The following is a 27,489-nucleotide window of genomic DNA, read 5'->3' on the forward strand; positions in this document are numbered from 1 at the left end:
TCTGTTTTGCGTGAAAATAGAAACAGCTTGTCGGAGTTATCCGAATCCCGTGCCCCCCGTCTGGTTCAGCGACTCTTATCGAACGAATTTCAGCCAATAGACGAGCAGAACGGTTTCTGTGTACGCGAAACTGTCCGGAACGGAACAGGAAATGACGCGGTCAGATCGACTAACGGCTGAACGAGAGCCGCGATATCAACGTTGAACCGGAAGTGTCCGGATCCCGGATGTTTTTTTCGTTTTTACCTATCGAACTGCAAAATACCTGCCGGATGTACTGCCTGCCTCCGGTAGTTGTCGTATGGAAACGGTTCGGATGATATAATACTAGCACGAGATATCGCTTTGCCTATATCGATATTTCGAGTATTTTCATGTTCGGGTATCGCCTATAGATTCTACATGATTAATTGAACACGAGTTTTATATGTTGAGTTATTTACAAGTTTATCGTACATTCGAGTTTTGTCTGACGAAGTCTGAATTTTTTAATTTTAACCAGAGTTTATTTCAACACTGAACACGTTTATTGTACGTCGCTTTTCGTCGAACTTACCGCAAATAGAACACTCGAGTTTTATCTGACAAAGTCTGAATTTTTACATTTTAAGCAGACTTTGAGATATTCGCAGTCAAAGGTGTCCCTGAGAAGATTTTCTGCCTTGTCTGTCTGGCTGAGAATTTTAAATTTCGATTTTGTAACGTGTAGTTTACAATTTATTTCGACGACTGAACTTTTTTAGTGTTGAAATAATTTTGATGCATGGAACAGTAAGCGGTGAAGATCGTAAAATGAAGTTGAAGTTTGTGATGTGATTAAATTTTGAATGTAAAGAAATACCTACGAGATTCTACCAAAAATTTGTTGATTTTCCAATTTTCGCTTCAAATATCTCCAGTTATAGCCTGACTGTTTCCAAATAACAAACATCCGGGAATTTCGAGTTCTGTGTACAAACACTGCGGACGAAGCGACGGTTATACGGAATTCGAATACGCATCGCGAGGAGTGAAGTCAATTGTAAAACAGTGAAAACAACGAAATAGCGAGGATGTAAAACAGTGAATATAGTTGACATATCTGAACACTAAATACTCCTGTTAGCTTACAATAAAAGTCCAATAACAATAAAAATAATAAGATATACCTCGCGAAAGTTCATTCATTAAATGAACTCCATTAATTTACGCAAGACAGAAAGGAAACGCGTTGGATGGAAATCAGAATTCGTTCGTTGAAGTTTAATCGAAGCACCTAAATCGAATTAATTCGATCTGAGACTCGGTTCCTGGAATAATTGCCAATCAAGTTATCCTCTCGATTGTTTTTCACCCCACGGTACCACGATTACGTGTATGTGTGTATACGTTAAAGTTACATGGATCAGGGTTCGAGATAATTCGATTCGCCCCGAGGCCTCGTATCGAAGGCGTGCAAGATAATAGCCAAGCTTAATGGCAACAGAAACCCTTTCGTTAAATTGATTTCGAGAGGCCTTATGGAGACGCAGCGTGTACTACAAGCTTTCGTACTCGTCTACCGCCGGGAAATAAAATTAACGTTGGTTTCCTATGTGTTCCATCGATCCACATATTCTTTCCTTATTTCATAGAAAATGTGTACGTTCACCCGCCACAAGACGAGCCCTGGTAGAATACGAAAACAATTTTATTGTGATTGATCAAAGCAACGCGTTCCTCGTTTCGCGTTTTATTGCAAAATAACAATTGACTACAGCAGTGAACAATTGATTCACGAGGCAAGATCCCTCTACAAAAACCCTGTGGCGCATGCTATCTACGTACTCTTCTCCAAAAGTCATAGGACCTAAAGTTTCATAAAGGCTTCAGGGTACAGCAGACTCTTGTATCCACAGATGGAACTGTACCGATGGAAAATTTTCGAGGTTGGTAACAAATCGAAAATAGAAAATATGAGAATTAAGGAAGTTAGGAAGTTCAATGATAAAAAATTTGATTCGGTTATACTGCAACTATTTACAAAGGTATCCTGTTCCGCGAAAGTGATATCGATCATTCGCTAGACAAATCATTATGTTTATTTTGAAAATATTCGATTTTCCGAAGTTTTTGAAAATGTGGGTCCGTGTCAACCAAAGTTAGCCTACTGTATCGGCCATCACTAATCAAAAGGTTGCAGAGGAAGGGGTTAGAGGCGAAGAGATGGCTTGCTGCGTGTGTATCGATTGGGGACGCGGTTCGCCCACGAGACTAGCCTACATTCTCTATCCCCTTCTTCGTTCGTCTTCTCAGTCGGCTTGTTTTCCCTTGCCCCAACACCCCTCACCAACACCCTACGTTTCACCCTCCAACCTCGAGTCCTCATTCAACATTCCCTCCTCTCAGCATTCTGCTTCCCCAACATCCCCTTCTTGCTGCCGTTCAATTGTCACTCGAACACAGATGAACGAAAAAGAGGGGTAAAAAGGCCGACGATCCAGGAGAGGGGTTAAAGGGGTCGATAAGGTGGGGTGCAGGATAAAATCAAAGGATCAGATGAGCTCCGGGATATGTACGAATAGAATATCTGAAAGAAGCATAAGCTTCTTTCACCGTCTGTCTCAATGGACTGGCTGAGAAGCGAATTTACTCGATGGTGCAAAGTAGGTCGATGATGCTAGGTCATCACGATAAACGATGCGTTTTTTGGTATCCGTGTTGGAAGTTATCTCAAGGAAATTTTGTTTGAATACAGAATATGTAGTACAAGTTTAGAAATCGGAACTTTGGGAATTTTCAAGTCAGAGATTAGAAAATTTGTAAATTTCAGAATGAGAGACTCAAAAAATGAAATAACATGGAACTGTAAAAATTAAAAAATTATTCACTAAAATTTCTAAACAACTTTAGAAATTTCTAAACCTAGAAATCTAAAAATTGATTAACCCTGTTCAACCACCCGTGAACTCTGTTCATGCCATTAGCGTACCTCAATAGTTATGGCACCACTCAAGTCCGTAGTATACTAAAGAGATAAATAAAGTCGAGAATAAGTGCATTACTTATGGGATGATCTAATACACGCTAATCGATCTGTTGCTACGAAAACCGACGTAACCGAGGCGACCGGATCGAAGTGCATTTAGTATAATGCACCGTTAAAAAAGTGGTTGGTTTTCAACGAAAGCTACGCGAAGCAAGGCAAGAAGGTATCTCCGACGAAAAGTTGGTTGGGACAGGGGTTCGAAAGAGCCGGTTGAATTTATGCATGAAAAATTGCACGCTCGAGGTGCGGCGGATCAAAGCTAAAAGAATGATGTACGAGGCAAAAGGGAAGTTGGCAAGCCGCATGTTCGTTGAAAAATTAGGGAAACGTGAATAGCGTGTTTTCGAGCTTCCCTTAGAAACTACAACTATAAATATCGGACGAGACCAGAGAATAGTAGGGATAACATTCGTATGTATTCATTGAGAATTTAGGAACTTTTATTTTGGAAATTTCGGAGTTTAAACATTTGGAAATTTAGGAATTTTTAGATTTGTAATTTTGAGGATTTTGGGAAAGGATTTGGAAGTTAGGGAATTTGAAAATTTGGGACTTTTGAAATTTGCAAATTTGAGGATTTTGGGAATTTAAAAATTTAGGATTTTGGGAAAGAATTTGGAAGTTAGGGAATTTGAAAATTTGGGACCTTTCAGATTAGTAAATTTGAGAAGTTGAACAATTTTTTAATTTCACTCAGAGATTGTCCTCATCTTCTTTCGCTATGCATCTTCCCGAGAAAAGCCTACCATCGGAAGTCTACTTAACGTTAGGGTTCACCCTAGGCGAAAATCCTAGTTACGCCAACGCATCCTAGTCTTCAAAACTCCTCAACGCGTAGCTGTTATTTCAAAGCATCCGTCCCTTTGGTGTCAAGGATTTATTTTAAAAGTGACCCACGTCGATCGATCTACCCTCGCCTTTCCACTCACTGATTCGTTGAACAACTCGAAAACCGAATTACCCTAACAACCGTTAAATAGGTCAACGCGTACAACCTGAACTCATCAATTTCAACCATCCCTGAACTTATCTCGATCCTAAAATAATGTAGCGTAAACTTAGAGGAGTTGAGGGTGCACGGTAATCGCTCACGGTTCGGATGATGCCGAAAAATACACGTGATTAAGGTGTTTCACGTTCCCCATACACAACATACTTTGCCCCTAACAACGTGATACGAACATCACTTATGATCAATTTTTACTTATTATATTATGTACGTAGCGTATTTGAATTATTCAGTCATTTTACTACGACATACAGTATATTGAACAACGTTCAAACTCAATTTCCTCGAGGCCGTAGACGAAAAATCACTATCGCAGATTTTTCAATAAAAAATAAACAAGAATAGATGAATTCAATATACTCCGGATTTATATTTGATGTTATACGTTAAATCGAATGAAAGGTTTAAAAAACTGGAACTCGAATATCGAAAAACTGTTGCGAACTAAAAAAGAAAAAAAGAGATACATTTAACTTTAGTAACTTTAGATACAGTTTAGTAATTGATTCTTATTTTTTGTATATCGCTATGTTAAGGAACCACAGTGTAGCGGAACAAGTAACAATTATTTAGTATTGGTATTAATTTTATTAAGTCCCCTCATGTTCGTCTGTAGTATCGCTAACAAAACAAAAGTCGGTGATAATGGTTGAAAGCATGATCAGAGGGTGCACTTGCGGGAAGTATCATATTCCAGTATAAATACTGAAATAGTCTGTAAAAATCGTGGACGATGCAGGTCGTGCGATCACAGCGTTAGCGAAGTGCATCGATGAGTTTTTTAAACTTTACATTTTATTCATACGAAATCCGACCACGTCCGTGTATAGTATCGATAGCGAAACAATCTGCAAAAATTGACGGTAAAGGTAGGTTCAATAAAATTCGCGGATAGTGGGATCAGAAGAGTAGCGAAATGCATCGGTGAGTTTTCCAAACTTTTATTTTATTCATACGAAATCTGGCCATATCTGTTCGTAATATCGGTAGGGAAACAGCCCGTAGAAATCGACGATAAGGGACGCAGGTAGCGTGGTCATAGGAAGGTGGCGTGGATGCATTGATGAGTTTTTATTTTATTCATAAGAAATCTGTGTTCGCAGTATCGAAACAGGCTGTAAAAATCGACGTTAAGGGATGCGAGTAGCGCGATCAGAGCAGAGGGGTGCGCTCGCGAGAGAAGAAAGAGCGACACCATCGATAGCCGCAGCAGGCTGCAGTTGAACGGGGTGTTCAGGGGGTTGAAGCGGGGACAGTGTACGGTGAAACGAGGGGAAGGTGGGTCGTCTCGTATCCGTGTCACGAATGCGCGCGTCTGCACTCCACCTTGCCACCCTCCACGGCCACCGAAAGAGGTGAATGCAGTTGGCCGTCATTTTGCAACCCGTTCAGACGCCATTCAGATGCGTCGGATGCAAGTTGACCGGCGTCGCGCGATTTATCTGCTCTCCGTTCACGACGCGTCCAACTTACCCTCGTCGAATTCCGATCGCGACGACGTTGATCCGTGACCGAGATCCTGTTCCGCGAAAATATCCACCGGAAAAGGAGGATCCAGGACGAGGGAACCGCCGATGGGACGGTACCGATTAGGTGGTTGTTCACGCGGGAAACACGCGCGGCCGATGGACACTGTCAATCGTTCTCTCGCTAAGCTGCAAGAGGGTGAATCTATGCTTCCGAGATCCGCTTCCGCTGTCGTTGAATGAACCGGTCGGTTGTTCCCGTTCAAACGTGGTAGACGTAAAACGATGAATTTTTCAAGGGTCGCGTTCAGTGAAAAGAGCCGAAGAATGGGTAACACGAGGTTCGCCGAGAATGAAACCGACCAGTGTTTTACGTGTTCGTAAAGGTGAGGCGACGGTACCACGGCTTGATTCGAAGCGGTGAGCAAGGTAGGTGGTATAGTCCCCGCCACGGTATAGCGAGATCGTAAATCAACTCTTTAGCGCGAACAGAGGAAACTATAGTAAACGGTCAAAATTTGATACCAGTTCTACTTTTTTTCGACCTTTTTCACTCAAATAATCAAAACGGCGATAATGTATAATATGCACGTAATTTTCTGTATGTGTGTAATTAATCCTGTATATGGAGCATTTATGTTAATAATTAATATGCTAATTAGCAGTTATGTCGGTGGTGTTGAATATGTTAAATAGTCTTGTGACCCAAATTTTGAATAAAACGATATTTACGAGTCAGGAATGAATTATTTATTAGCGTCAGTTTTTATATCGAGTTAAATACTTTCGAATAATTTAGAGTTCTAGTAATTATCTGATAACAATGTATGAAATTTCGCTTTAAACGAAATAAGATCACGTTAGAAATTAAAGATTCTATGCATGATGTATTCGTGCTATTCAATTTTTTAACGTTTCTGTACAGATAGAGTGACGAAACTTTCGCAAACTTGTTGATTCTTTTTTGAAATACAGTAAATGCACGTTGTGTCTCTGTGTACATATCCTATAAGTGAAGTATCGATGAAAGGCAAATATATTGCCTCTCATTCATAAATAAATATTATTGATTTTATAACCAATTCAAATTTATAAACAAATGTTTACGTTCATTTATAAATAAAATTTACATCAAACATTTACATGTATATATAAGCTATTTCATATATTGTACATAGTTTATAAATATTTTGTAATAAAGTTTATTTTCTATTAGTTAATAAATTATGAAAGTGCGAAATAGATTTCTTCTTACTTTCCTATGGATTTTCGACGCTTAATAATAATTTTCACTTATGTTATTAATTTTGAGAGAACCATATATGGTTCTATATATCACCCCATATATCTAAGGGGTGAATCATTGAAAATCAATTAAAGATCCAAAATTAAAAAATCGCAACTTGAAGCCCCAAGCTGCTAAAGTCTCAAGGTTTCAGAATTCAAAAATTTTAAATTATCAATGCATTCAAATTCCAATATTTTAAATTTCCACGATTTCGAAATTCTAAAATTCTAATGTTCCAAAGTTCCAAATTTTGTCACAGTCCCAAAATTCTGAAATTCCAAAATTCCAAATTTCCTAAATTCCAGAGTCCCAAATTCCTAAAGTTCCAAAATCCCAAGATCCTTTCAAAAAATTCCAAACTCCCAAGGTTCCAAAATCAAAAAAATTCCGAAACCTCAAAGTTGCAAATTCCAAAATTTTCCGACTTCGAATTCAAAAGTTCGAAAACTGGAAAGTCTGAAATTCCTCTGGGCGCGGCTACATAGGTGTCTCTACGTGGCGCTCCGATTTACGACCACGCTATATCCCCGCGTATACGAAAATATTGTAACGAGTCACATTTGCGTGCAGCGAAAAGCAACGTATTAATTAAACGAATCAAGCATGCGGTCACGTAGATTTCCTATGAGTCACTCTGTGCCATGAGACAACCTAGAGCCGGGAAATCGATTCGGCATAGTCTAATCTACTTTAGCGGAGACGAGCCATATCATCTTTCATTAAAAATGCAATCACGCGATACCTGCTCGTGAAATATGAATGTTCCGCGCGATTTCGCTGATTCACGCTGTTTAGCCCCTAAATAAATCACCGTATATCTTCGCCATGCTTTCTAAACGTTGCTAAATCTTTCACAAGTGCACATATAGTATCTACCGCGATTGTTCGCTGCGAGTTCGTCCTCGGTGCATGTTGATTTTCATAACATTCCAGGTGCAAAGCGGAAGGAAAGAGAATTAACTCGAGAAGCTTACACGGCAAGAAAATTACTGTAAAATTGTCCACTTTTCTCGTTGCTTTTCAACGTGCCAACGCAGCTATTTCTCTGGGCGACGAGTCTACCTTTGGTTCTCTCTGCGCTCCAGTTGCTTTGAGGTAATGTATCAAATTTTTACTGTGAGACAACTTTTATTTTTACTCTTTGTCTTCTCGGTTTTTGTCTCTCGTAACAAGTCAATGATTACAGACGAAAATGATTTTTTAGTATTAAAAAATATTATTTTTAGTATTAAAAAAAGGTACTCTAAAAATTTTGTTGATTTTTTGTTCTTGTAAGTAAGCTTCTTTGCGACAGAAAATAACGTCAGGTGCAGTTATCTTAAGTGCTTGTTTTCGCTAACATAATTCGGATTACAAAAGATTGAAAGAAGTATATCAAGACACATTTGCTCGGAGCAGTTACGCTTATTGCCCTTAGAAATTGTCTCCGTGTAACGCAATTTTCCGCCCACGCAATATTTCTCGCAAACTTTCGCAATTTTCTCAGTTTTTTCTGCCCGTTGAATCGTTAAATCTTGCCCGGTATTTCGTTAGATCCCGTCAGGAGAAACGTAGCCGCGATGTCTTCGCCCTCGGCGAACAAAATATCGCGTTATAAAATATAGAACGGATGGATAAAACGTGAAATGCTTTTTTCGGGGCAATCGTAGAAGTTTGAGCGCGGTGTAAAACGAACCGTGTGGAACGAGCTGTGCAGAACGAACAATAGATTCGTCGACGAACGATTTTCAAAAGCGCTTTATCAGCGTTTGTGCCGCGAGGAACGTTCGCGGCCAATGTAGTATGCAATGAATAACGATGGCTTTCTAGTAAACGAGTTTTCATTGAGCACTCGGCGAACTCTGTGGATGCGCCTATCCAGTCATATGAACCGACAAAATCGTTTGACTAACAACTTATCGCACCTAGTTAACGCGGTATTAATTATAAAGCCACTTTTGATAAATACAGGTACAACGATTCAAATAAATCTTTACGTTCGTTTATAAAGAACAATTCTTCTACAGAATTTGTATGAATAACTCGATAGAAATGAGATATCCTTTCTAACTGAATAGGAGAAAAATATTTGATGGTCACTTCATACATGCAACTATCTATTTGTTCCGAAATTCAATGTGATAGTCAGAAAGTTTCACGTTGTAAATTTTAGTTCCATTCATCGGAAATTTTAGTTGAATTATTCAGATTCATATTGTTGGACACATATAGAGATGACATTAATATTTGGTTCCCATTCTCCCGAACGGAAATTACGTTTCACCATGTCAGTAATCCTCAAAAGGATCGCTGTGACAATGGCAATTTAAATTTAATTTTATACTTCATACTGCTTTTATTACCTGAATTATACAGTATTTCATGAAATATTTTCGAATACATGGAATTGTAGATGGTTGGAAAAATACACAATTGGAATACTAATTACCAATTTGTAACGCTTCAAATAGCATTTCAATTGATATGTAAAGATACCTACACTACCGTCCATAAGTATCCGGACACCAGCGAAATATGCATTCGCGTTGCATGAAAGTTATTCAAGTATCTGCAACAGTAACTAAAATCGATTTTTTTTCTGCGAAGGTCAGAATACTGGAACGTTTTTCGATTGATAATTCTCGTTTGGAACTCATATCTCGACGGAAAAGAAAGCTACAGACGAACTAAACCGAAACTGTCGAGCGCGTAGCGTTACCTCCATTCTTATCTCCATTGAGGGAACCTAAACATCTACCAACAGTTTACAAACACTTGAAACATATCGAAGAACTCTCTGAATACGTTCTGCACCATAGAAATGAAACACAGTAGAAATTAAAATTTTTTTTAGAATCGAAAGCGTTTCATTAGATTCACAAATTTGGACTTTGTACTTCTGGACATGAATTTTACTTTCACACTTTCATTGTATAATTTGTACTTAAAAATTAATTCTATTACGTTATGACACCTCAAAAAAGATAATAATAATTATTTCAAATGATATGATAACCCTAAATACCTTTCGTGCAAAGCTCAACTATGTTTTATGTAACGAAACCAAGTGTCCGGATACTTATGGACGGTAGTGTATATTAAATTTCGAATATGAACAACTCGAAATACGAAGTATGAATTCGAAAGAATGGTACGAAATTGGTCAACTTTCGATGGCCCTGTAAGTTTCGAAGAAAAGTTTCACCTTCGTTTGTTCGCATCGAGCTAGAATTTTCACAAGAACGCTTCGAAAGACGTTCCGATAGCCGCCCACGCGTCTCTCGCTCGAATCGACGGCGAGTAATTTTACGCAAGTGCTTGTCTGGCTGCGTGCGCCCTACGAAAGCTCACAAGCTCGCACCGAAGGGTGAATGGAGACTCTAATTTAGTCGGTGGCAAGACCGCCCTACGATTCGTTCAAACCCACGCTCGCGTACCCTGCCGTGAAACTTCGTCTCGAGTGAGCTCCTCTTCGTGATCGAACTCGTGTTTCGTATGTGACAGGGTGATCGATTATGTCGAGTGTTTTTTAAAAAAAGATCGGACGATTTCGTCCAAACGATGACGTCAGCGGCTTGTATTGTTGAGAACCGAATCGTTTTTGAGATCAGATCGCGATCGAGTCAAGCAACGTGCGAATCGAATATACTCGATAGCCGTTGAAAAAATGTGTTTTTTATATTTGCCATTGTACGACAGCGACAACAGTATCTCGTGATAACGAGAGATTTGGTTGTCAACCGTGACCATGGCTCGATTCAGTCGTGATTCACGAACTTACGGAGGAGAGACACACATGGAGGGTTCGAAGATTCGGTTCTGCCATGCTGGTTATTGATTTTTCAGCTGCTGCTACAACAATGATAGCCGGTTAGCAATTGTCGTGTGACAGGCATCGGTAGGCTACGAGCTGCTTCAGAGAAACGGGAGTTCATTGAACGTTAGCTACGAGAAATACAGTAGATGCGTGAATTGCATTGATGCAGAAATAATTACAATTTTTATGTATTAATTTTCTGTTGCAGTTAATCGGTATATTTTCTTGAATAATTTTTTACTGACAAATATTGGTGAATCAATTTCTTGTCTACTTATTCTAATTTCAAAAACGGTCATTTTATTATTTTATTATTTTGCTGTTCTGCATGGCTAGATAAAAATTTCTTAAAAAGCGAATGTATAGATTTAAAATAAAATTCACAATTATTTTTGCATCAACCCAATTCAACAATCGGTGATCCTGTGAGTTGTGGCTGGTCATACGAAGAATACAGTTCGTTGTAGAGATATCGTTATAAAAAGAAAATATATTATTTCACGAGATCAAGAGCGTGAATGAAACACAAATCGGAACGAGAAAAACGATTCGACAACGCGAATATTGGATGTCAGGCATATGGCTTGGATGAATGGGCAACATCCGGTTTTCTGAATCACCGAGATATTCTTGAGAAATGCGTAAGACGCACGGCTAGATACATGCCTGATCTAATACAATTTCGATTCATCAACGGTGGATACAAAAGAAGTAATGGAATTATGCTTTTTATTACTTCGCGCGGCCAACGTCTCACAAATTACCATGTTTTGCATCATGTATCAGTTGCGAGATAAACGAGGATTATTTCAACACCGTTTTCTGCTGTGTTGACCGAGCGGAATCGCGAGAAGTCTGAAAAAGCGAAGAGAAACTGCGATCATTTTACATTTCGCGGATGGAAAAGTACGCAAGATTCGATACTTGCGTAAACATGGGGCAGTGTTTCGACGGCATTTTAGTACACGGTAATTCAGACTTAGCCAACGCATCATGCTAACGATTCCTTTCTTCTGCGATTCTTTCTTCTTTTTTCTTCCTCCCCATAAGGAACCTTTGATATCATACCGCGCAACTAAAAGATGATTCACCCTCGAGATGCGTCAGCGTAATATAAAATTGTTTCTTTTAACGTTAACCACCGTGACGGTTATCCGTGACCTATAAAGGTTTTGCATATCGCCAGATACGCGAACATGTATTTTTCTTGCAACGACTTATTTATAAATCGTGCTACGTGAACGTAAAGCAGAAATCGCATTCGCCGTTACGAATGTCTCATTTCTTATTTAATGTTAGATTTTAGTTATTCGCGATGCAACGTCTCGATGTAAAAACGCCAGGTACGTTATATTAACCGCATATTATAAAGCCCCGCGTTATTTCGCAACGCATTACATTGTCTCGCGTTATATCATCACACAGTGTACAATCTTGGCGTTGTATCACCATGTGATGTATAACCTCGCGTTATATCGGTACAGATCATAATCTTGCTCCATATTATTGTATAATCTCGCATTGCATAGTATCGTATTATGAATATGCAAAGTACGGTTAGACCAGTGTTGTTCAAATAAGGGGAATGATTTTTTAAAGTTTGCACAAACTTGGCTCATGTGTACACAGCAGCTGTGTTAGAACGTTTTACTACTTGACGTGTCATGGTAGTAGTTGAAAACTCATAGTACCGGAAGTAGATGTCCGCGTGAGAACGCTCACCGGAGGTAAACGATTCAAAACGACGTACTTACGTATATTTATCGGGCCGGACGGAACCAACGTTCTCGCTTCTACTCAATGGGCAAACGTAAAACTTGATTCCGAATGCACTTTACTATCATTAGTTGCACGTGCTTCGCTTTCATTCACCTTGAGTCCCTCCCGCCAAATTCCCGATACTGGTCGTAAACTATCCGTGCGATTGGTTGATCTTTGCGTGCGACTCAACGGGGATTGGTTGGTATTTCCTCCCGTAAGTAACCGAGTGCAAGGCCGAAGCGAACCGAAGCCCAGGTCAGGGTATACGAACAGCGTCTTCAACAGTTCGAATCAGAGGCTTGCGCAGTCGAGACCGTCTGATGTTTGCTCGAGAATCTCAAACATGGTTGTTTACGCGTCCACGCAGCCGCTACTTTCAAATCACAAGTTACAAGTTAGTTTGAATCGCACGATGTTGATGTTTCTGGCGAACGCGCTTTTGACGAAAGGTATCGATCAAGATCATTCGTTGAAATATATTTTTTTCTTTCTGTTCTTCGCATCACGCGACTTCACGTGTGTACATGCACCGTTGGCACGTACGTACACACATGTCCGGAAAACAGGATGTGGTTTATTCGTGTTCCTTCTTTTCGTGTTTGTGTGCAAATGGGAAGTGTGCATACACACGTTGCGCCGTGCACTTGTGCCTGTGACTGGAACGACGTCTATTCATCCACTTGTCACATGCAGTTCTCTCATTGGTGTATACTCCATCTGCTCGTTACTCTGTCACCCTTCCCCACTTCAGAATTTCCTTGGTGCTCCGTTCATAAAATAAGCACGATGTTTACTTCCTGTGTAACGGCACGGAAGCCGTTCCTTCCGACTTTGATGGATTTTTTTTCCAAACTCAAAATTGCAATTCGAGTCGGTATCGAATGCGATGAGTTATTACCCGATGGACTTTACGAAACAACCGAAAAATGTTTGGTTTTGCGTTGAAAAAGAACAAAAGACAGTGGCGTTTTTTTGGTAACAATTAATCAAAGTTTGCTTCTATATGTAATGTGCAAATAAATGCATTAGGATTCGTTAAAGACGTTAATACGTAACTTTCAGCGTAAACAATATATAATTACTAGTGAGTGTTTTGTCGTGTGTAAAAAAGTGGATGACGTTATATTACATTATTTAAAGTCGAAATTCGATCATTTTTAGCAAATCATTATGACTTGAACTTTTAAGAATTTTAAACATTATAGAGAACTTTAATATATTTCATTTTTGTTATAGGAGGTACGAGCACTCCTTTAACTAATCATTATGTAAATGATGCAAATTATTACGATATCTCAGGCAATAATGATAATTCGGATCCCCTGGAGAAATTTTACTTAATTACCGAACAAAGGTGGCACACAGATTCTGTGCTGCCTATTCCTTTATTGCCATCTACAGAGGGAATGTCTGCTCGATCTCATCACAGGTATTATACCAAATTTTAAATTTGATATGTTAGCTTGATAGATGGAGAATAAAAGTTTGAAAATATATAACTTTTCTTATAATGATTAGAAACTTCTTTTATATAATCTATAACAGATATTTCAAGAAAACAACATTTCAATTAAAAAACATTACATATTAACTTTTTGTACATAGGATCCCACAGTCCATAACGGGACTGGATGATGCTGTTATGGATTTGCAAGCAGCTCAACTTAGTACCCGTACAGGACAGGAGGTACATTCCACTGCGACTTTATCATGGCTAGACTGGCAATTGCCCCTGTTCGTAGCACTTTGCGCCATCGCTGGCGCTATTCTCTTTACATTTCTGGTAAGATTTATAAAAATTTTTGATTCCATAGAATTTTACATATATGCTCAAACAGAGGTTGTGACTTAACTTTTAATTCATAGGTTTTGTTATGGCTGAGGAAACAAATGTCGCGTGAAAAGGATACAGAAGATGGTGATAGGAGAGGTTTGGTAGAGGAAGGTGCTGTATGTCCACCTGAGAAACCTGCTAAAGCTACAAAAGGATCAATTGAATGGGTTCATCAACCAACAGCAAAGTCATCTATTCAATCTGTTCAATCTGTCAAATCAGTCACTCAAGCTACTGGCTTACCAGAGGTTGTTATCAAAGATTTGATATAAAACACTATTACAACAGAGCTTCAATATTAATGGTCTTTTTTTAACTGTAGGTAATGTCAGTAGTAACACCGGAACACAGACCTGAACCAATACGTATAAAACCTAAAGGATTATTGGAACGCCGTGGTTCAAGTGCAAGCTTAACTATAGAACTAGCACCTCCTCCTGAAAGTCCACCACATATAGTTACACCTACTCGTGAATGTACTGCAGAAGAATTTTTGTTGAGTGCTGGAAATGTTCTTTCAAGAGCACAGCTTAAAAAAGCTATTAGTGATCCAGCATCACTGCACAAAGAATTTTGGGAAGTTCCACTTAATTTACCTGAAGAACTAGATATTTGTGGATCTAAAGTGAAGAATCGATACTGTTCTGTGTTACCAAATCCGCAGTCAAGAGTGGTTTTACCGGGTTCTTCTGATGATCCCCTTTCTGGTTATATTAACGCCAATTATATACGTGTACGTTCAAAACGGAATTGAATTTATAGAAATCAAAAGTTTATTAAACCTTTATGCAATTATATAATATAATCGTGTTTTATTTTATAGGGATACGACGGAGAAGATGCTCGTTACATTGCAACACAGGGACCATTGGCTCACACAGTAGCTGACTTTTGGAAAATGGTGTGGGCAGACAAAGTCTCTGTAGTTGTTATGATGACAAAGTTGCATGAAGCAGCCAAAACAAAATGTGAAGCATACTTTCCACTGGACAAAAACAGTCGTATACAGGCGGAAAATTTTACTATTATTGCAAATTCTATTGATTCAAGGGATGGTTATATAGTCAGAGATTTAGAGATTAGATACGAAGGAGAAAGAAGACATGTGCAGCATTACTGGTAATTAACATTGGATTATCCATCTTATGAAGACATTGTTAATCGCAGTACATAAATGTATTTTTAATTAATAAATTACAGGTATGATTCATGGCCGGACCATGCAGTACCTCAAGCTGCAGATACTCTTGTAAGCTTAGCTGCTGAAGTAAATTCTCTACCAGGGCCAGTCGTTGTTCATTGTAGTGCAGGAATTGGACGAACTGGGTGTTTCATAGCTTTAGCTACGGGTATGACACAGTTATTACGAGATGGAAACGTAGACGTACTGGGTATACTATGCCAAATGAGGTATGACATTTTTATAAAACTGAATCAAAATTCATTACTAGAAAAAGTTATCAAATTAATTAAAAGAAATTTTCTTTCCAAGTCAGTTGTAATGTAAAAATTACAATAACTTCTTTTTAAATGTAAAAATCTTTTTTTCAGATATGATAGAGGAGGCATGGTTCAAACAGCAGAGCAATACGAATTTGTTCATCGTGCACTTTGTTTGTATGAACAAACACTTGATGGTGGTAAATCGTCGACTTCGGGAGAATGAAGTAACCGAGATAACTGAATTAAATGACATTTACTGAAAGAAAAATTCTTCTGAGAATTACTACAAAGAGGTTTCTAAAACGACTACTGGATATTGTCTGCAACATATTGCTATGTCCAGATCTAAATATATCTGCGGTGAAGGAAATTCTGTGAGGAGGAATCTTAGTTCCAATTCGAGACCGGTGGATATCTCAACTGTTTTCACCTATTCAAGATGAGTTCTATCTCATTGAAAAAGCTGCCATTTCTATACTGCCATGACGAATTGTTGACAATTAATATCAAGTCAGAAAGCTCAAGACAAAGGCAAATGGTTTATTGACTCATGCTCTAAGGAACACATTCTTGAACGGAATTAAAACTGTTTGGCAAATGAATAAGAATATTTCAATTTAACTCGTGAAATAAAAGATTGCGGTTTGTTACCGTCGATTCAGGTTTTTACGTATTCACTGTGTGTTTCGTGTTAATTCGTTACAAAAAATTGCGGTTATTCTTAGTCTTGAACTTTCTATGGTACGAGCAGTTTCTTCCTAGCTTTCCAGTGCAGCAAATTGTTGTACAATTAAATTCAGCTGCCCAATATACACAATTACTGATAACAATGTTAATGGAAATATTCTATTGAAACCATCAAATCATAATTACAGAAAGGCAGATTTTATTTGTTACTAAATTGGGACCCAGATCAATTAAATATTTTTATCCTATTTGTAGTTCCTAGTTAATTTTACAGTTCGACGTATACAATGATTTCCATGACTTTTATTTAATTTATCAACAAAGACTGAATGCAGGTAGTACAATACGTTTATTATATAAGTTATAAATCTAACTAGACATAATATGCTGTAACAAACTGAAATTTATGACGCGCATAATGTTCATAAGAAACGTAGTTACACTTAAAAAAATTGTAATTCAGAGTAGTAAATTGTAGGTTGGGTTTGTTAATCTAAACTTTCATGAAAATTTTAGTAATCCTTGCAGTAGTGAACCAAATATTGCATATAAAATTAATTATTTATTCTATTCGCTATTTCCAGCATTAAATAATCTATAAAAGAAACTGATACAATCACACAAATACAAAATGAAATGAGCTGCAGCTTTTTTACAAATGACTGTTTTGTTCGTTTGTTTATTTATATATATATTGAATTTGTTGACAAAAATGACAAAGTAAGAATTGATTAACATCTCATAGTATAAAATTTCATGACTCGAACAAATGTATTTTACTCAATTATAGATTTCAACATCTTAAAATACCAAAGCTGTTATTAGTGTTTCCTGAATATTGCATACCGAGACAAGATATATTACAAAGTCTGTAAAATTTATGATCCTGTAACTTTGATTAAGTTCTTACAATTGTTTTTTGTTAATTTCAATTTGATCTATTGTTTTATCAAATTGTGTGATTTAATTTAATAACTATTGTAAACAGGCTTGAGAATTGTTTGTATGGGTGTGTTAGAGTGAAGCCTGTAATTGTTTCAGATGTAATTAGTCTATTCACCTTCATAACATGATTAGTTAATCGTGTTATAAAACCTTTCATCAGATTATTGATATAATGCCTCAGAATTTTTCTGTCTTGTATGTGAATGTAAGAATGTGAATTTTGAGTGAAAGTTTGTGATATGTATACATATACATTTGTACATATGTTGTACAGAGAGCAAATTATATTTAAGAAATTATGTATTTGTGTAAGAAAGTCAAGAGTAAATTATTTATGAATATATAAAGTGACTTTAATGTAAACGTATTAACGTAACAATAACAACAATAATAATAATTTAGAAGCCCTTTGGTGTTCAATTGTACTTATGTGACGTAATAAATGTTTATAGTATCCATGCAAGATTTATGTGTATTTGCTTAGCAAAATACTACATTTACAAATATAGTGCAAATGACAGTATAACACAGATTTGTTATTTTTTGTTCACTATTTGAGTGCCTTGTGAAATGTTTTGAATTTTTTTTCATAAATCAACTGACATATACCAGATATATAAAATATATCAAGTTCTAACTGTTACTTCAATTTGTATGTTGCTATTTTGATTAAGAATTTCAATTATAAATTTTACTGGAAAGTATTACTGAACATTTATATAATGTATGATGATTAAAATTAAGTTTGTAGTTTCAATTATAAGATATTGTATTATATTCTCCTCTTACATTTATTTAATATTTTTTAGATTTTAAGATACAAAATGTATATAGATGTAATTTATTATATATCTGTTAAATGCCTAGTGTTTCAAGCAAGGATACTGAATATTTATTAAGAATAAAAATTTATTTTTATATTCAGCAAAATTTTCCCTCCATTTTTTATTACAAGTAATGTGATTTTTTGAAATTTATTATTTAAAAAGCAGCAACTCTCTAATTGTAAGTATATACTACATATAAGAATAACGCATCCTTATATACATGAAAATCTTTATATAAATAATAAAAGATATTAATTTTTGTTCAGTTATGAAGACTTCGAACTGTCAAAATCTTAACTTCTTAAATTAACGATTAACATACATTGCCAATGTCATATTATCAGTATTTCAGCGTGCTTAATAAAGATATTAATAACCTTATACAATTGGCAATATATATTAATCGTTTAAAGCTTCTATTATCGAGGAAAAAAGCTTTTTATTTGTCAATTTATTAATTTCTATTTACCGCGTGAGTTGCAGATCGGTGCCGCCATCTTGTGTTGTGGAACATTCCTATGATGAAGTTTCGATGTCCTCGTTACACTTTGATATTGTCGCACAAATTGCCACAAGATTTTCATCACACTGTATAAATAACACTCCAATTTAAATCTTCTTTATTGTCCCGTGCAAAACAATCGAAGACATAACCGTTTACCGCATAAACCAATAATATTTTCACGAGCGATCGCGGAAACGCGCCACTTTCAAACTCCGCACGGAACAGGCAAACGTGTCACGTGACCAACTTGTTCTCAGCGCGACATACACGGGGCGCGTTTGCATGTATTACGTATTGTGCGCGTGTGGTGTCGGCACGGAACTGAAGTTTAGTCCGCGCCTCGGGATTCGACACGGCTGCTGGGTGTACGAGTGTACGGCAGAGAATAAACACGGAGAAATCGTTTCCACGAACGGGAACAGAAACAGAATCGGTACACAAGTTCGTCGAGTGTACAAGTTTCATTTCGCGTTGGACCAAATTTTCGATTTCCTCGCGATGGTCGCGTCTACCGTGCCGATTCTCGACGTCGATCGTTCGTAGATCGTGTCGCTGCACTCGAAGATACACGAGTGAGCACACTGAAAGAGTCGTGACGTTTAGTGAATTTGAAGAGAAACTAAACGGAGAATCAAAGTACGTGGAATACGTGATACATTACGGAGCAAGAGAGACTTGTTCGAGAGAAAGAGAAGTGAGAGAGGCAGAGAAAGAAAAAAAACGGAAGAGAGTTACATTAAACGTTGCGTACTATGTGGGACGTCACGTCGAGTGACATCGTAGCCTGGAGACAAAATGGGGCCCGTTGAAGGGGCCCGGAAGATCTCAGGGGTCCGATTATCAACGGAGGTATGGATGTCATCGGGGACGGGGACGATCAAACCCTCCAGGCGATTCTCGGTGAGTAAAACACATCGTTACACTGTTTTTTTTTGTACTTTGCTCAACGACACGCGATCGAACGGTCGTCGTTCGGCAACCTGATTGACAAGCGTGACAGCTACGGTATCCATCGCGTTCGCCATGTACCTTACGGTGCGCCGTAGAAACGCGTTCATGCGAACGTTCGGTTCTCGTGCATTGACCTTAAACACGCACCGGACACAACTGATCGTATGTACGTTTTCGTGATTCAGTCTGCTTGCTCTCGAACAGATGACGAGATAAACAGAGTCCTCCTGTTCAATTTGACCTTCCCGTTTTGCTCGTTCATCCTTTTCCGTCGGAATATTCTCGAGCGTGTAACCAAGCGTGTTACCATCAAGGGATACCACGCCGGGAAACGAATCTGATTTCACCCGCGAAAAATTGAGAAAATTAAATACAGGAATTTAAACGTTTACCATGTGATTAAAGTAAATTTAAGAATTATGAAAAAATAAATTTCTTAACTTGCTCTTGATGTCTTATGTAATATCACTAATAAGTAATCGAATTTTGTAAACTCTCAACATGGTTCACGTCTGATTCATTCATTGGTACATATCGTCAGGTTGTGTTTTCAAAAGTTAACACGATAGTTACGAAGGTGAAACTGCTAAGTAATGCAGGCATTTGTGACCGTATTAACAGTACTAATTTATATGCGGTAATCTAGAATCGTTCGGGAAATGTTTGCAAAATTCTTATGCTCGCTCTGATTGATCTCCAAAGGAGAGTCGTGTGCCTACGTGGATACATTTACCCTACTTTTGCCTTGACTGTGCTTCTCTCCCCGCCATTCTCACGGAAAAACCGCCTTCGCATACCTGTTACACGTTTAGTTCAATGTATCGCGCTGCATCATTTCTTACTATTATTCGGTTAGGTAAACAAACAACGTACTATCAATACACACTTCATAGTGAAACTTTCACGAAAATATAAACACCAGATTTGTTCCTTCATAGAAATACAATGAGCCACTGAATGGCATTATATACATAGATAATTATATCTATATACAATAGATAATAGATATTAATGATTTACAAAAAATAATAGTAATTATATAAAACAGAATAGATAATTAATTAATTTCAATGATTTTTATATAATATATTATGGTGCTAACGATGTTGTCCATATGTAATAACTACTTTTTAGCAGCAATGGTTACTAAATGCATGGTAGTATAACTACGCTGTGGCAATATAGTGTGTAGAAATATACTATGGGTGATGGTATAATACGAATGTACGTCTGGCGATATAATGCGTGAATATGCAATGCGTAGTGATACACTACGCGTGACTGTATTATGTAAACTACCATGCGTGGCTATACTGCGCATGACTGTACTACGCTTGGCGATATACCGCGAGTAAATTGCGTTTAGCAATACCATGCGTGGTGACATTACAAATATGACAATATCATGCGTGGTATAACAAGCATGACAATATCACGCGTGGTGATAATACGTGACAATATAATATAATATTATGTTCGGCGATATAATGCGAGGATACTAATACAGTGTGTGACGACATAACCGACGGATACACAACATGGCGATACTGTTTGTAAACATTTTTCAATGTTAAACAATTATAAGTATTATTGACTTCTGAGAGAAAAAAGACTAATGACAGTGCTCATAATTATACGGGAGTCTAATTACATGTCTATCATGGAATACATATTCAAATTTCAATTTCATTTCCATAATTCTACTTGTAAGATCTTTTTCATTCTCATAGGCAGTAGTTAAACTATGAGGAGTAGTTAAATTACGAAAGTTGTGCCATCTGTTTTCCTGTCCCCCTGTATAATTACCGAATACTTGTACAGCTCGCCGTACACGAGTAACTACATACATACAACGGACGTTCTAAATAAAATCAAGCAAGTTTCACGTAAAGTTGTTCTCTGTACGTGGCAGAAACGTAAACCGAGATCGAACAGATTTTACACGAAGAGCAGTTATTCTTAGACAGCAGGAATTTAAATTGAGATTTAGTGGATGGAGAACCAGCAGGTCTTGCAGTACCTACACAACGATTTCCAAGGTGTTTCCAGAAGCAATAGCGATAAGAAACAGAACCATTATTATGCTACGTTGTTTCGCACGTGTACCAGATATTCAACACAAAACTGCTTTTATTTTAGGAAATTTTATGACTTCGTAAAATATGAATAAACATTGACTTCATTGCCTTGCGCGCGCATATTATCTCAATACTTCATCTTGATCGAAAGTTTGGTTTACAATTTAATTATAGCTAGGATAATATTCTTAAGTGGATCATAATAAACCACTACCCATTTATGATGATCGGTGAAGCGAAGAAATTTTATTGTTACTCGCGTGGAATGCTTTTGTGTTTACACGTTTTTCCGAATAATCGCGTCAAAAGGTTTTAGTCCGTTGGTGCCGGGTGCATTCACCTGCAACGAGTGCACCGTAGCATTCTTTATCTGGGTCGGAGGTTGCAATGTAACGCCAGGTTCTCTCCGTTTAACTTGATCTTTCCGAGCACGCTCGTGAGGAATATACTTACACGTATATAAAACCCGTTTCATCCGATCAGTTGGAGCCGTTCCTTTGTAGACGAATAGGATTAAACGCGAATGGAGTACGATGAATAATTTCAATCGTTTACGTTGTATCAGGTCATTTATCGTTTTCACACGTAATTTTAATGCAATTATTGACCGATTGACCTCGCTGATTAATATTACGATACTTCAAAGATTTTCTGTTATTGGCTGATAGTTTCGACAAATTTTTAATCGACGTACTTTTGTAATAAAGGACAATATAGTTAGAGTATTCAGGATATACAGAGAACTTTTGTTACGGGCTTTGCAAAATCTAACGGTGGTTCTAAAAATACCAAAGAAAGCAACCTGATGTTTCGGCGCAATGTTGAATTGTATTTTGTTGAAAATAACTCTAGAGTTTCATATTTTCAGAATAACCTGAATTGGTATCAATGAATTTTCGACTGATTTCCAATAGGAAAAAATGCATGTTCGAATGCTAAGTTATACATAATCCACTAATTGCAACTGTGCATAAATCTTCTATCGAGCGTTTATATTATGCAATTACTGTAACTATTGAAATGATGGTTGGAATAATCGCTCAATAATTGTGCTTCTCTTCGGAGCGCGATCCTAGGGAATTTCCTGAAATCAGGGAAATACGTTACTCAAGATAATTACATAATTATCTGTCTATACAACTTTATCGTTTCATCGTGTTAGGGAAGGTAAAATCATTCAACGGAAACAATTCCTATTTCCAGATTTTTTCATCTATATCTTTTGTTCTTCTATCATACATATGCAAGTTCGTGTGAATATGATAATGTAGTGAGAGTCTGCTTTATATTTAATTTTGTAATGAGATAATCCTGGCAGTTGAACAATGCGTGGTCATTTAACTCGCAAAGATATTTCTCATTGTCAACACATGTGGTAATGTACGTTTCTCGATGATATATGACCAGTGGCGATATGTGGTGCTACGACATGTAATGCACGACGTGCGGCGATAAATGACGCGTGGCTATATATGGTACATAACGGTTATATGATGTATGATATATAGTATGTGGTGATATGTGTCGAGTAATAGATGGCTCGTGGTGATAAATGGTACGTGGTGATATATGACGAGTACTAACAGATGGCTCGTAGCGATAAATGGTACATGGTGATATATGATGAGTAGCAATAGATGGCGCGTGGCGATACATGGAGCGTGGCGATATATGGTGTGTGGTGATATATGGTGCATGGTGATATATAGTGCATGGCGGTATATGGCGCATAATGATATATAATGAGTAGCAATAGATAGCGCATGGCGATATATGGTGCATGGCGGTATACGGCGCGTAATGATATATAATGAGTAGCAATAGATGGCGCGTGGCGATATATGGTACGTGGCGATATATGGTGCGTGGCGATATATGGCGCGTGGCGATATATGGTGCGTGGCGATATATGGCGCGTGGCGATATATGGCGCGTAATGATATATAATGAGTAGCAATAGATGGCGCGTGGCGATATATGGTGCGTGGCGATATATGGCGTGTGGCAATATATGGTGCATGGCGGTATATGGTGCATGGCAGTATACGACGCGTAATGATATATAATGAGTAGCAATAGATGGCGCGTTGCGATATATGGTGCGTGGCGGTATATCGCATTATAGTGATATATGACAATTAGCAGTAGATAACAAGTAGCGATAAATAGATAGCGTCTGGCAATATATAATACACGGTGATATATGGCAAATAGCGTTGCATGACGCAACGATACAACATATGGCGATATAATATGATGTACGGTGATATTTAACGCGTATTCACTAGTGTATTTAAAAATGATAATCTAACAAAAGTACACAGTATTTTGTAACGGTTCCGCGAATTCCCATGCTCAACATTAATATTGCAATATAACGAGAGTTTACTATATTCCTTCCCGAATTCTTGTGAGAGTTTCGAACGTAGTCGGTCCACGTTCTAAGCCATCGCTAATCGAGATTTACTTTGAGTTATATATTGCGGTAATTGGCGGACCTCTGCCAACAATTCCAGTATTCTCTGTTTGCCGTGGCAGGTCGACAGTGAAAGTCGTGCGGTGAACGTGCTTTTCCGTTTATTTGAAATTAACGGCTCGATACCTCGCTGTAACCCACGAGCTGTACACACCGTGAACATTTTACCTTCACTTCTGACTATCATCCGTCATTAGCGTTGCAGTTTGATCACCTAAGGACCCGTATTTAGCTTTTCTTGCTTGGCGAATACAGTTTTTGCTCGGCTTCCCAGAATTTCCATCACTAAAATGGAAACAAAGCGATTTCGCGGAAAATCCCACGATTTTCCACGAATTAGGATGGTCGTATATCAAGCATTAACCTACGTACTAGAAAGAACAAGAAATTTTGTTTCCGGTTATTGCTACATACGTGTTCGTATTTGAATTCGTTATTCTTAGAAATCTTTAAACGATTGTTACCTCGCACGATTGCGCTTCAGAACAACTATTCTCGTTGATAATTTATTCACGACATCGTCAACTATGTAAAGACGGTGAAATGCACCCTGGTGCATCTTAGCTCATCTGGTTCATCGCGCAGAGTCAAAAGTGATTTTCCTGATTTGGACACTGCTTATGCGTCCGTGCAGAACGGTGCAACGACGCAAAATGAGCGTTAATGACATCGTGCTCGTACACGTGTGCACATGTACTTACTATACTTGAACGCATGATGTACGCATCTAATGTAGCGATTGCAAAGCGTGTCTGCGTCATTGAACGAGAAGATACGAGGATGGATCGACTCCTTTCACGTGATACAGTATGTCCGATTTTAATTTAAATGTGATGGAATGTTTAAGTTATTTAGTTACTTCTGGTTTTGGTTAGTTACTTCTTGAATTGCCTATTTATCAGAAAACTTTGTTCTAATCTAATGTGAATTCCATGACTTCTGGATTTTCCAACTTTTTCATTTTTAAACTTCTTTCGAATCATCGCACTTGTTAAAAATCTCAAATTCCGCTGTTTTCAAAGGTTATCTTACAAATAATTATCTTTTAAACGAATCAGGTAAGAAAGATGCGGATAAAGTACGGAATATAAATTAAGCTGGAACGCTGCCATTTTTTCATACTTGTTCTCGTTCTTTGCAACTTTCCCATTGTTCCTCGAGAACAGTGGTTTTAAATGTCCTCGAAGAATTGTCCATTCGGAATGTCCAAAAATGCCAGTTTTTCAACATCTTCCTGCCTGTCGGGAAAATATCCTCGTTCAACCGCGATTTATCGTATCATGGTCGATTTGGCAAAAAGTTCGACTGACTTTCAAGCCACCGAATTTTTCCTTCGCATACCGTGTTGCACCGGTTTTTGCCGTGAAAAAAGGAACGAAAGAAACAGCAAGGCTAACTGGAGACTTCTCGTACTTACATACGTCGTATAGAAAACGTTTTACCACGAGACATAACTGTAAACCGGCTGCTAAACGCGAGAATAAATACCGGTCTCTTCCGATTTCGTGTAACGCTCTTCGCGGATGCTAAATCGTTCAAGTTGTTTGCTTCGTTTCGAACGGGAATCCTTGAGAACATCGCGAGAAGAAGAAAGGGACTTCGATCACGACGCTAACACCCGCGAACGTGGACAAACTTTTGTTTGACGCGGAAACGCGTAGCGAATGACTCTAAAGAATATTTATTTTCTTTCATTTCGTTTGAACTTGTTACTCCATTTTTGAACGTGCTAAGTTCAAGAACATCCAAACATATCATTTATTAAATTAACATTATAGCAACCGTTCTGTTTTTTCGCAAGACTTTATAAATAAAATAAATGACATTTTATAGACAGCATTTTATAGACAGCATTTGCTCTGCAAATACTTGCAGAGCATTTATTATGAAGTCCATATATGCTATAGGATAACATACCAAAATAATTAATATAACTATCCGAAGTTTAATTAAAAAGATACCATATGTGAACCTATAGAATTGTAAAAATGATAAAATTTTATTATCGCAGATTTAAGAAAAGAATGTATAATAATTCCCGATGTAGTATGACAATAAAAAATTTCAATAAATATTTAATAGCATCAGTCAGACTTTAAACATCGAAACGCAGTTTAATTTCCTACAAACGATGGTGCATCAGTATATAAAATGTGAAAAATATGAAGTATCGATATATCATCGGATCATCGGTAACAAGATAGCAATTTTTGAGATAAATATTTAATAGCATCAGTCAGACATTAAACACCAAAACGCAGTTTAATTTCCTACGAACGATGGTGCATCAGTATATAAAATGTGAAAAATATGAAGTATCGATATATCATCAGATCATCGGCAATAAGATAGCAATTTTTGAGTAAGAGCCTCGAAAGTGCTGTCGCGTTCGCAGAGACGCAAGGGCGCGAGTATACAAGTAGTAAATTGCCTCTCGTGACGACACCGTTTGTTGCAATTTATGGCCGCCATTACTATATGGAGTATAATAAACTAGTGCTGCCGGTACAGCTTACCTACCATTCGTTCCTATTTATAGATAAATTCGACGAAGGTGAAACTAGAGCGACAGATGCGCTCGTCCGCGGAATAACGGAAATGTAGGAGGATATTCGACTAATCGATAAATAGCTCCCAGTTATTGTCGTTCACGTGTTTCACGCGTTCATTTTGCGGTACAGCATCCAATCTTACGTATGCATAACGTATTCAAGAAACTGAAGAAACCGTTATGGAAGGCAATTATGGGGGAACACGTATGGACGAGGTAGGCTTTGGGAGAATCTAGGGACTAGGAGAGAGAATCTAGGGACAATTCGGAGTCTGTAAGAAGGAGAGGAAGAGGGAAGCTAAATTCTTAGATTCTGAGATCTGTTCTGGGATTTGTGGATCTTAGGCTTCGTGGATTCCAAGGTGGTCTGGATTCCAAGATTTGTGGAGTCTGGGATTTGGAAGTCCCAAATTTCCACATCCACAAATTGTCGAAACCCTTACTTTCCAAATTCTCAAATCTCCATATCTTGGAATTCTGCTATTCATCCTTAATTTCGTAATTTTTTAATCCTTACCACCCCAAATTCTGCAATGTCTATCCCTAAATTTCCAACTTCCAAACCCTCAAATTTTCAAATTTCTAAACTCCCACCACTCAAATCTTCAAATTTTGCAAACTTTCAAATCCTCTAAGTTCCCGAATCCTTATGTCTACCCTCGAATTTCTGTCCACAATAAATTTCACTTGTAATACTCCAGTCTACAATTTTTTTTCTACGTATAATGGTCGAGAAAGTAAAATGCCCATCGTACGTTCGTGTCCCATAGTTATTTATATTCGTCGTTGTTGTTGTTCGTGTTTCTGGTAGCATGGCAGAAAAGTAGTTTGGAACGAGGCAAAATAGGAGAAAAAGCGGAAAGGA

The 27,489-nt window shown here is 37.7% G+C and overlaps 3 protein-coding genes across 13 annotated transcripts in view; 2 read left to right on the forward strand and 1 right to left on the reverse strand.

Moving 5' to 3' along the window:
* The window catches only part of LOC100884013 (D-altritol 5-dehydrogenase), a 42,089-nt gene extending 23,369 nt beyond the window's left edge, over positions 1-18,720 (reverse strand). Inside the window, exon 1 of the mRNA XM_012297044.2 lies at positions 18,533-18,720. Within this exon, the coding sequence (XP_012152434.2) occupies positions 18,533-18,577 (45 nt within the window). The 5' untranslated portion in view covers positions 18,578-18,720. The remainder of the gene's footprint in view (positions 1-18,532) is intronic.
* LOC100874946 (tyrosine-protein phosphatase non-receptor type 5) lies at positions 5,464-17,762 on the forward strand. 5 transcript variants are annotated; one of them, XM_076534042.1, is made up of 9 exons: positions 5,464-5,911; positions 7,704-7,865; positions 13,564-13,756; positions 13,933-14,110; positions 14,194-14,409; positions 14,484-14,894; positions 14,985-15,280; positions 15,362-15,571; positions 15,713-17,762. In XM_076534042.1, the coding sequence occupies exons 3-9, from the start codon at positions 13,734-13,736 to the stop codon at positions 15,825-15,827; spliced, it is 1,449 nt and encodes a 482-aa protein (XP_076390157.1). In that variant the 5' UTR covers positions 5,464-5,911; positions 7,704-7,865; positions 13,564-13,733; the 3' UTR covers positions 15,828-17,762. The 5 variants fall into 5 exon arrangements, with proteins under 5 accessions (XP_076390157.1, XP_003708247.3, XP_012152432.1 ...); XM_003708199.3 differs by lacking the exons at positions 5,464-5,911; positions 7,704-7,865 and adding an exon at positions 11,486-11,534; XM_012297042.2 differs by lacking the exons at positions 5,464-5,911; positions 7,704-7,865 and adding an exon at positions 11,867-11,909.
* A 171-nt stretch (positions 18,721-18,891) lies between the features above and the next one.
* LOC100875058 (myelin regulatory factor) overlaps positions 18,892-27,489 on the forward strand; it is a 64,331-nt gene continuing 55,733 nt past the window's right edge. For 3 of the 7 annotated variants that reach the window (XM_012297035.2, XM_076533980.1, XM_076533976.1), the window contains exon 1: positions 18,894-19,468. In XM_012297035.2, the coding sequence (XP_012152425.1) occupies positions 19,420-19,468 (49 nt within the window). In that variant the 5' untranslated portion in view covers positions 18,894-19,419. Of the gene's footprint in view, positions 19,469-27,489 lie in introns of all 7 variants that reach the window. The other 4 variants (XM_012297037.2, XM_012297036.2, XM_076533970.1 and 1 more) reach the window with 3 other exon arrangements.

The sequence above is a fragment of the Megachile rotundata genome, chromosome 1 (genome assembly GCF_050947335.1).
Source record: "Megachile rotundata isolate GNS110a chromosome 1, iyMegRotu1, whole genome shotgun sequence".
Classification (NCBI taxonomy): Eukaryota; Metazoa; Arthropoda; class Insecta; order Hymenoptera; family Megachilidae; genus Megachile; species Megachile rotundata.

What these genes read in the sequence shown, in the direction of transcription:
- LOC100874946 (XM_012297040.2), top strand. Translation starts at nt 12,671, where the DNA reads ATGGTTGTTTACGCGTCCACGCAGCCGCTACTTTCAAATCACAAGTTA. An exon ending in TCTGCTCGATCTCATCACAG is followed by an intron (nt 13,757 to 13,932) that starts GTATTATACCAA and finishes TTTTGTACATAG; the next exon opens with GATCCCACAGTCCATAACGG. An exon ending in TTAACGCCAATTATATACGT is followed by an intron (nt 14,895 to 14,984) that starts GTACGTTCAAAA and finishes TTTATTTTATAG; the next exon opens with GGATACGACGGAGAAGATGC.